The sequence below is a fragment of the Micropterus salmoides genome, unplaced genomic scaffold (genome assembly GCF_014851395.1).
Source record: "Micropterus salmoides isolate LMB-PRFRI ecotype aquatic unplaced genomic scaffold, ASM1485139v1 Ms_hic_scaffold_1708, whole genome shotgun sequence".
In the NCBI taxonomy this organism is placed as follows: domain Eukaryota; kingdom Metazoa; phylum Chordata; class Actinopteri; order Centrarchiformes; family Centrarchidae; genus Micropterus; species Micropterus salmoides.
In genome coordinates this window covers 4,696-15,653 of record NW_024040827.1, presented here as the reverse complement: position 1 = coordinate 15,653, position 10,958 = coordinate 4,696, and the positions used below count along the sequence as shown (strand labels likewise).

The following is a 10,958-nucleotide window of genomic DNA, read 5'->3' as shown; positions in this document are numbered from 1 at the left end:
TACATCCAGAGAAGACTGGGGATTGGGACTGGGTTTAGAGCAGTGGAATCCGAATCAGAAAGATGTGCATCGAACGAATGGTGTCCACAGTTTATCTCCACTACTTCTGACATTTAGTATCCTCTATTGCAGGCACTGGGCTGTGTGCACCTCTGGAAAAACAAGTGATGATCCTTCATCAAAAACACTGAAGGTTGATTAGAGGCAGCTAAGATCCTTACAATGGCTGAGTCAACAGAGGTTCGAACAGATGGCAATTCTCTGCTGAAGGCTGTCTATTTGAGTCGTCTGCGTCTGACTCGACTGCTCTTGGAGGGAGGGGCCTACATAAATGAGAGTAATGAACACGGCGAGACACCACTTATGGTGGCTTGCAAGACACACCATACAGATTCACAGAGTGTACCCAAACTTAAGATGATTCGGTATGTTCTATCAGAATACACAGCCCGTTCTCATTCCCAGAGCATCAAATAGCAACGCTTTGTCACATGCTTCAGCAGCTGGTACCAACCACATGGCATTGCGTCATAGATGAATACAAGCCTTTTAAATTAATGAAAGAAGCCTTTTAAAGCCATTGTTCAATGCTAAAAGTACTACTATAGATAACCGAAAAGTCAAAGAAAGGAGGTGGTTGGGGTGGATGGGTGAAACAAAAAGTTAACGTGAATTGTGATGTTACATAACTTATGTAAGTAGCATTACTTAACTTATGTAATTTAAGTCACAAGTAACAATAGTTAATAAATAGTTATTTGAACCCAACCAATGATCGTTATTCTTGCTAACTTGATCGCTGAGTCCTACATGTACAAAAACAACACTAAAAGGTACCCAGGGAGTTAAAAGGTGTGTTGGCAAAGCATCCATTTATCATGCCCTGGGATGAGAACGAGTTGAAATACATGTATGATTCATGAAAGCATGTGTTTTTATTTATAATTACTAGCTTCCACTTCAGGAGTTTCCTGGTGTAATAAATGTTATCTTTGCTATTAATAGGTATCTTCTGGAAAATGGTGCTGATCCAAACATCCAAGACAAGACGGGGAAAACAGCTCTGATGCATGCATGCCTTGAACAAGCTGGAGCTGAAATTCTGTCACTCCTGCTGAGCAGTGGAGCGGCTCCAACTCTGGAGGATCATGCAGGTTTTTCAGCATTGGTTTATGCTATCAATTCAGGCAACAGGGAGGTCCTCAGGGTCCTCCTGGATGCTTGTAAAGCGAAGGGTAAGGAGGTTATCATCATCACCACCAACAAACTGCCATCCGGCCATCATTTGTCGAAGCAGTACCTCAATGTGCCTCCACCTCCTGACCTTGAGGAGTGTTTACATTATACCCCAACATCTTGTTGCATGTCTCCATATGAGGTCCAGCTACGAATTGCTCCACAAGCCTCCTCAGCAAGTGCTTCTCCTCAACCTGGTAGCCCTCATCTTGAGTGTTTAGGCTCAGGGCCTGGTATAGTCACATCTCGAGCAAGTTCTCCAATACAACATTCTAGTCCTTTGCTTATTCCTGGTGTGGATAAGCAACTTAATCTCCAGAGGCTACACTCCGAGCAGTGGTCCAAAAGTCCTTCCCTGCTGCTCCAGCAGAGCCAGGCCTCCTCTCTGACAGAGGAGCCAATGGAAATTACACCTGAGGAGGAGTTGTCTTTCAGAGTCAATAACTCTGCCTTCCAGAGAAGACCTCCAGCTGTTTCACGCCACCATAGCATTGATGTCAAAAACACAACAGGGCTTCTGAAAGCACTAGAGAACATGTTAGGAAATGAGAATAGGTGGGGGGGTGGAAAAAGATGCTTTGGTAGAAAAATGTCATATGATAGTGCTGCAAGTTCACCACATTCTGCTTCCCACCCAAACTTGCATCAAGTCAGTCTCCCCTTTCCCAGTGAACCCAGTCCTGTGGATGGAGATTCTTCTGACTGTCTCAGACAACTGCAAGTTTCCAGTCTGCAAAATGTAGTCTGTCGGCGGAACATTGGCATTGACCACTACAATTCTGACTCTCAGTTGCCACAGTTTAATATCCGAGACAATAGCTCAAAGAATGGTGGCGGAGCTGCAGCAGGACCAGAAAAGCACAAGCTAGTCAACAGCAGATCCTCCACTCTATCAGGATCCAGAGAGTCCCTGGAGAGCTCTGTCCAGAGACGAGGCGCCGCCGGTCTGGAGCGAAGAGGCTCAGGGGCCCTTCTTCTGGATCACATTGCCCACACTCGCCCTGGCTACCTGCCTCCTCTGAATCCCCATGCTCCTATACCAGATATCGGGGTCAGTTCTAGCTTTTCCTACCCTTTGAGTGGAAATAGTAAGACACTGAATGGTACAGGATCAAAGCCTATTCCACCCTGTGCTGCTGTTTTCCAGAGGGACCTAAAACCTAAGAAAATGCTGTGGAGACGCCACTCAATGCAGAGTGAGCAGATAAACCAGCTGGTCAACTTCAAGGAAACTTTTGGCAACTAGAATAAACATTGTATCATGAGAAAATGCATGGACCATCATATACCTATGATACTATTGCTGATGCCAGCTCATGTGCACTTTAGCCTGAGCCTACAATGATGTACTGTTTTTAGACTTCTCATTACAGAATTTCATGTCGTCATACTAGCCACAGGGACAGTTTGAGCTTGTGATGAAACAATAATAAACGTAAGAATACAAAATGTAACTTTAGTGTGGAACTTTAGCACATTTTGGCATTATGGTTACCTGAGGAATTGAAAAAATGTCTTTACATACTCTAGCACTTTCCCAGAAGAGCTATAAGGTCAAATTTATTTATTATTTCTAAAGCTTTCAAGATCATGTTTACTTCCTCCTGGATTTTCTTAGTTGTCATGGAGATGGTTTCCATTTAATCATTCCATGACCTAAGTTGGGAATTTTGATAACATGACAGATAACATGGGTTTTTTTTAGGGGGGGGGTAGACGTCACATGGTCTCTGGCATTGGATCTGAATGTCCTCCTTGATCTTTCTCCTGCCGTCCACTGACTTCTGATCGATTCCTTTCCAAACGATGCTGTGACAGTTTTGGTCTGGTGCTCAGGTTCTGGTTTCACTGATGTAGTGTTCCCCACAGCTTTCACATATAATATCATCTTTTCTAGTGCTTGTGTATACCTGACTGCAGAAAAATGATGTCTGTTCTTTTTGTACAAGATGAATGTTTTGTATATAGCCCCTGATAAATAAAGTAACAAAATAAACAACTAAAACTAAAAACAGCCTACGTATGGGAGGATTCTGGAAAAATTTTCATCATCAACTCTTTGTACCTGTTCGCTGTAAGTGCCCCTTGGACATGATGTACCTCTCTCTCTCTATCCACCTCTTCACAAATAAGAGGTAGCGCTCCGTGTCATAACCTTTTACATTGTCAGTGGAGGTTAGAGTTAAAATGAGGGTACTGGTCTGACTGCATGGGCGTTCTGTACTCTTGTCAGTTTTCACAAGGTGAAACAGGTTGTACAATGAAAAGAAAGCTTGTAGTCCCTTCATCCTGCACACACAGAACTTAACAGATCATTAAATGTGTATTAAAATATGGTAACATTTAATAAAACAGTAGGCTAAATATTTATATTTATATACAAAAGCAACAAACATACACATATCTACCCAGAACATTCTGCAGTGCATTTTTTTGAATTTGCAGCTGGGGAGAATGTAAACAGCAGGAAGAAGATGATAATATGATTTCATCTTCACATCATCGATGTAAAACACACGTGCAGAGGCCTCCTCCTCTCACGTTCCACTGACAGCTCGGAACACAGGCTGCCCCTGAGTGTTGATCTGGAATGTTGAAGGGGCAGGTCTCTGTGAAGATTTGGGTTCAACTGTCTCTGATTTCCATTGCTTGGCATACACGAGTCCCATTTAGTCCAGACTGGACCCTTAAGCCAATCACACCACCTGCTGTGGTGCTTGGTCCAGTTGATCGGGACGGGTCGATCGTGGTCTGCTGCTCTTTAATCCAAAAACCCTGTCTTCTTTTACACAATCCCCTATATGGTGCGGCACTGGTGTAGAGGTAGAGCGGGCCATCAGTGTGTGAATGTGTGTGAATGGGCTGAATGTTGACATGTAGTACAAAGCGCTTTGAGTGGAAGGACAACCAAAATGGTCTATAGATGCAGTCCATTTTTATGGCCGCTGACCAAAACTTCTTAGCTCAAATTCTAATGACTAAACAATCTCCCTGACAACTGAGTAAATCCGCAGAGGAAAGCCATGAGATGTGGTTTAAAGGTTTGGAAACGATAAGTGGGAACTTGTGTTAGTTTTTTTTGCCAATCTGTTATTCACAAGGTCAAGAATGAACCTTCAAGCCGAAGTTACATGGTTGTTCAATTAAAAGAAGTATTTGATGAGTCTATACCTTGAGGCATGTCATACAATTCATAGTGGAATATGGCAGTATTCTAAATATGTGGATTTCAGACATAAATCAACAGCATTTATGTTTCATTGTATTCTCTAAAGAAGAAACATGACATGTGCTTTTTCAAAACCAACAGGGTTTGAGACTTGCCACAGCAAGTCTCAAACCTACAGAAGGCACCAATGTGCAGAGTGAAATGCAGCTCAACAAACATCCACTTCCAATCTACTGGTTAAAATTGGACTAGAAAAGTGGTTTGTGTGAATTATAAGTATTTATAGTACATGGTATAGTATATAAGTATTTTTGCATATATAATGTGCATTGTGTACATAATTATAGTTTTATCATTAACTTTTCATTATTTTAGAAATGATCAGTTATTAAAGATGACATGTATTCTATTCAAAGACATAAATAATATATCCACAATCTACATTTGGACTGCACTGCATATCACTGTTGGAACACAGTTTATTTTATCGCTATCAGTGAATCTAATAACAAACAATGCAAGCTACATGTTTCAAATCACCTTAGAAGTGCTGAAAGTAGTTTGCTACAATATACCGTATAAGACAGATCTCACATTAGGCAATACACTTACATTACCAACATTTACAGAATCTATCATTAGGATAGATATTATCTATCCTATATGTAATCAAGTGATCAGTGAAGACATCCTCTACAATCACTGATGCAAGACACACATTGCATAATCATGTGGGCTCAGTAAAAGTCGGTTACTCTATTGCAACTTACAGGTGTATCTAATTAAATGTAACTCTGAGCCCGTTCTCTCTGATGGGAGCCTTGTCCACCTCTGTGAGCCTGTCCACAAGCTTTCTGATTGATTTCACTGCCTTGCTGTCTATTCTGCTCTAATGTTTAAAGGAAATGCTAGTGTTCACAACCTTTTTTACAGTATGTAGTTACCAATTGCATGTACTTTGTACAAACATAATGTATTTCAATGCGAAACATGTCTTTCTACATGTTTTGTTGTACCAAGTCAATGTCAGATGTACTTATAGTTGTGGAAAAAAAAGTCCTTTTTGATAATGTGTTGTGTTTTTTGTATTAATAACCCCTACACTGATATTTGAGTGACTAGGTATCAAGATGTGTAACTTACAGTTAGATGTGGTCAGTGCTTGAAGTGGCAAAAAATAGGTGCCAGTACATCTTCATGGCAGTATCACTGAGAATTCATACCCTCTATCGTTTCACTTTCAGTTTTCACAATTCATTGCATTTCAAATTCAGTTCACTGAGACCACTTTTTTGTGTTCAAATCGACAATTAAAATGATTTACCTGCAGTGATGTCCCACCATTCCACATGATATTATCCAACATATTGTTGGAGGCAGGGAGGGCAGTATTTATGATACATGTTTTTAAAATACGTATTTCAATTACAAAATAGGATTTTGTCATTTGTATTTGATAGGCATGAAAATGGCTTGATATTTTGTATCAAAATAGTGTTTTGTATTTTATATTTTAAAAATACAGTAAAATACTTTGTGACATGTCTCACTGAAACTTGCTGAAATTCGAAAATGAATTTGGTATTTAGGATTGGGCATTTGGTATTTAGGATAGGGCATTTCATAATTTTGTCTGACCAAATAATTGCTCCATAGATTGTCAGGATATGGGGAGTGGAAAATATGAAATGAAACATTAGTCATGTAATTATCTCCTGTAAAAAGACACCTGATAAGATAAAATAAGATTTTGTGGGTTTTAATGCTTTCTTGTCCTTGAAACGTATCAATACGATATTTCCCGTCGAGGTGAAAAGCTGTCTCGCGATATCAACATAGCGTGAGGGTGAAGTTAACATAGAAGCTGCCCTGCCACTTTCAGATTGTTTGTGTGGCAGCATTTTGGGGACCCTGTGCTGTGTTTCCCACAATATAACAGTAACTGTGGTGGTGGTCATTCTACACATTATTTTAGTTTAAGAGCAGTGGTTTTCAAAATCTTTCACGCCAAGGACCCCTAAACTGACACAAATTATACTGTGGACCCCCATTTGATTGAAGATTTTGTCCCAGGATTGCCCATCTGATAGGACTTTTGGGTAGGTAGGTAGGTAGGTAGGCAGGTTTATTTTGTTACAAGGATATAGGGTGAAATTCAGTTTGTAACTCTCCTTCTGCTACATAGCAGACAATATCCAATATTATATCAAATGTTATAAAAACAGAAATAAACTATATTCAATGGAGCAGAGCTGAGGATGTATTTGAGATTAAAGGTCTGATAGCTTGGGGGGAAAAGCTGCTCTGCAGTCTTGTGGTGTGGCAGCAAAAACTTCTATCTCTCTTCCCAGAAAGCAGCAGGGTGAACAGGCCGCTGGGCTCAGCAGACAACTCAACTCACCAATATACTAATGCTCGGGAGATGGATACAGAACCTTCCGGTCCTGGGTTGTGCACATCCCATGCCAGTTTGTGATGTTTGCAGTCAGGATGCTTTCTATTGCTCATCTGTAAAATTAAGTTTTATAAACTAGATTCAGGAACTAAGGCCACAAACTCGTCCAATGCGGAAGCACACCAAGTACTTAAGCACACCTTTTCTATTCACCTCCCCTTGACTCAGCTTTGTCATGACCGTGACAAACAAAATCACCTACCTCCAAAACGGACTCAGAACTCGTTCTCAATCTTTCGGACAGCGACATGTTCAACGAGCATCTAACGTCAGATATACAGGAGTCTTCGCCTTCTCCCAAACAACTTCGTCTGAAATGTTGGCTGGATTCAGCTATTCATATTCCCCGGCGATCTCAGCCTACAATTCGAATATTGTCGGGCCTTCGACTGCCAGCTCCAAGCACACAGCCTCAACTAACCGCCAACCAAGCGACCTCCAAGCCAGCACCCCGATTGTCCACCCACTCCAAACATTTCTGAATGGAAAGTCATCCGGCTCCAACAAGAATTCAACCGGAGAAACATCTCCTTCCAGCACTCCGACATCAAAGCAAAACATTTTCAACTGTACAAGGATTCGCACACAACTCTCCAACACCGAGCTTCCCCAGCACTTCTGGGTCACCAGCGGTACTTCCGGGGCAATGCCAACAACTCCGCGGCGCATCCCAACCCGCAGCCCCCGACCGTACCTACGCATGAGATCCATGAAACGCCATCGACCATACTTCACACAAAGATCCTCGCCGGTAACCACCCAGAGTCTCGACTCAACCGTTGCTCTTCACTCACACATCCATCGGCGCGGATCCGACTCCTCCCCTTAATCCCTCACCTGTCTTCCCCTCATTCCTCTACCCTCTCCCCCATCCCTACATCCTCAGTCCACCCTCTGGGCACTTGATCCGTTCTTTTCGTACAATCTATCTTGGCTCCATTACAAGCAAAACCATTTTAAATCTTCTATGTTCATAGGCGTGGTCTTTGTTAGTGAAAGCTGAAAAGAACACAGGAATTTGGCCTTCTTAAACTTCCTAAGTCAGGCAGTCGTTTTTGAGCTTTCTTTACCAGCGTAAAGGTGTGAGATGACCATGTCAGGTTGTCTTTGATTCCCAGGAACCTGAAACTGTTCACCTGCTCCTCAGCTCCACTGATGTAGACAGGATTGTGTCTTTATCTCCTTTTTCTAAAATCAATGATCAGCTCCTTGGTTTTGCTGACGTTGAGCAGTAGGTTGTTCTCTGTACACCACTCTGCAAGATTATCAATTTCTTCTCAATATGAAGTCTCACCGTTGTTTGAAATCCAGCTGATGATGGTGGGTTGTCTGCAAACTTCACAGCAGAGGCTCTCCATGTAGGGGGATGAAGTCAGGGTGTACAGCATAAACCATGTTCTCATGCTCAGGCATCACATATACACGCTTTGGGAAAAACGTGGCTATTGTACGCAAAATTTCCATTTGCGTGTGATGATAAGCTCCCAGGTTCGTGTATATGAGCGCATCCAGGTATATGACGCCCTGGGGTGACCGGAAGGTTGTAGTGCTTCCAGTCGCTAATTAGCTAGCTGGCTAACGAAGTTGTGTTTAAGGATTGACAGCCCCCGAGGAGGAGGTGTGACTGCCAATCCTGTCTGGGATCTGTTTGTGAGGAAATCCAGTTGCTGAGTTTGCACGAGGGAGATTATGTTGAATGCTGACTGAAATCCACAAAACATCATTCTGATGTAGGTGTTGTTTTTCTCAGTGTGTGAAAACTGAGTGGAATGCAGAGGAGATAGCATCCTCTGTGGATCTGTTGGTTATGAAAGCAAACTGTAGAGGGTCCAGGCTGGCTGGATGTTGTTTTTATGTGCTGAATAACCAGTTTCTCAAAGCACTTCATCAGAATGGGGGTGAGAGCCACAGGGCAGTAGTGTTAGTGTGTAGACTAGACACTGCAGACTTTTTATATAGAACAATGATGGCTGTCTTGAGGCAGGTGGGAACCCTCTCCTGAGATAGTGAGATGTCATAATAACATCAACGCAGATTGGCACAGGTTTTTAATACTACACAGCCAGGAATGTTATCAAGCCCAGCTGATTTAGTCATTTTAGATGTTTTATTACAGAAAGTTTATGAAACCCATGAGCTAAATAGTCTGTTACTGTCTTAATTAGGGCCCGAGCACGACCGTGTGAGGTCCCTATTGAATTTGCTCGATTATATATTATAATATTTTTTTTTTTTTCTTTTTTCTGCAAAGTAGGCCAACTGACATGGCCTAAACATTCTCGAAAACTCACCAAAATTTGCAAACGTCAGAACCGGTGAAAAATTTCGTATTCTACAAGTTTCGCACATGGGCGTTGCAAAATGACTCGCTAGCGCCACCTAGAAAATTGGAAAAAATTAGCCCCTCGTTCACGTTCAACCTACATGTACGAAATTTTCTGGGACATGTATCATATCAAGACGCACAAAAAAGCCTCAAGAACCCATAGCCTAAAGTCAACAGGAAGTCGGCCATTTTGAATTTTACGGCCATTTTGGATGATTTACACACTTCGTACTTTAACGAACTCCTCCTAGGGATTTAGTCGATCGACGTCAAATTTCTGCTGTGCCTTCTAAAGGCATTGACGATGAAAAGTTGTGCTATTTGCGCGTTTTCGTCAATGGGCGTGTCCGTGGCGTCGATGATTCGCTATGAAACAGGAAGTTGTTGTAACTTCAGTGTACATGCTCACATCTGGACCAAACTGTACATCTAGGATGATCCCGCCCTGAACACATGTACATGCCGACATTCACCCACAGTCATAGCGCCACCTGCTGGCAATAGAAAGTGACCTTTAACGAAGCAGCCCCCGCCGCACGTTTCACCTACGTGCACGAATTTTCTGTGGTACGTGTATCTTGTCCAGACGCACAAAAAGTCTCTTGGAGCCTAGCCTAAACCAACAGGAAGTCGGCCATTTTGAATTTTACGTCAATTTTGGATGATTTACACACTTCGTACTTTAACGAACTCCTCTAGGGATTAGTCCGACCGACCTCAAATTTCTGCTGTGCCTTCTAAAGGCATTGAAGATGAAAAGTTGTGCTATTTGCAAGTTTTCGTCAATGGGCGTCTGTGGCGTGGCGTCAAAGATCAGTCTTCGCCATGACACGGAAGTTGTCGTAACTTCAGTGTACATGCTCACATCTGGACCAAACTGTACATGTATGAGAGTCCCGCCCTGACACATGTACATGCTGATATTCACCCACAGTCATAGCGCCACCTGCTGGCAACAGAAGTGACTTTAACGAAGCAGCCCCCCCGCACGTTTCACCTACGTGCACGAATTTTCTGTGGTACGTGTATCTTGTCCAGACGCACAAAAAAGTCCTCTTGGAGCCATAGCCTAAACCCAACAGGAAGTCGGCCATTTTGAATTTTACGTCAAATTTTGGATGATTTACACACTTCGTACTTTAACGAACTCCTCCTAGGGATTAGTCCGACCGACCTCAAATTTCTGCTGTGCCTTCTAAAGGCATTGAAGATGAAAAGTTGTGCTATTTGCAAGTTTTCGTCAATGGGCGTGTCCGTGGCGTGGCGTCAAAGATCAGCTCTTCGCCATGACACGGAAGTTGTCGTAACTTCAGTGTACATGCTCATCCGGACCAAACTGTACAGTAGGATGAGAGTCCCCCCTGAACATGTACATGCGACATTCACCCACAGTCATAGCGCCACCTGCTGGCAACAGGAAGTGACTTTTAACGAAGCAGCCCCCGCCGCACGTTTCACCTACGTGCACGAATTTTCTGTGGTACGTGTATCTTGTCCAGACGCACAAAAAAGTCTCTTGGAGCCATAGCCTAAACCAACAGGAAGTCGGCCATTTTGAATTTTACGTCAAATTTTGGATGATTTACACACTTCGTACTTTAACGAACTCCTCCTAGGGATTAGTCCGACCGACCCAAATTTCTGCTGTGCCTTCTAAAGGCATTGAAGATGAAAAGTTGTGCTATTTGCAAGTTTTCGTCAATGGGCGTGTCCGTGGCGTGGCGTCAAAGATCAGCTCTTCGCCATGACACGGAAGTTGTCGTAACTTCAGT

At 42.7% G+C, this 10,958-nt stretch overlaps 1 protein-coding gene across 1 annotated transcript; it reads left to right on the top strand.

Annotated features, from left to right (window-relative positions):
* The first annotated feature begins 222 nt into the window (after positions 1–222).
* LOC119908251 (ankyrin repeat domain-containing protein 34B-like) lies at positions 223–2,484 on the top strand. Its single transcript, XM_038725969.1, has 2 exons — positions 223–425; positions 1,006–2,484. The coding sequence occupies exons 1-2, from the start codon at positions 223–225 to the stop codon at positions 2,480–2,482; spliced, it is 1,680 nt and encodes a 559-aa protein (XP_038581897.1). The 3' UTR covers positions 2,483–2,484.
* The last annotated feature ends 8,474 nt before the right edge of the window (positions 2,485–10,958 follow it).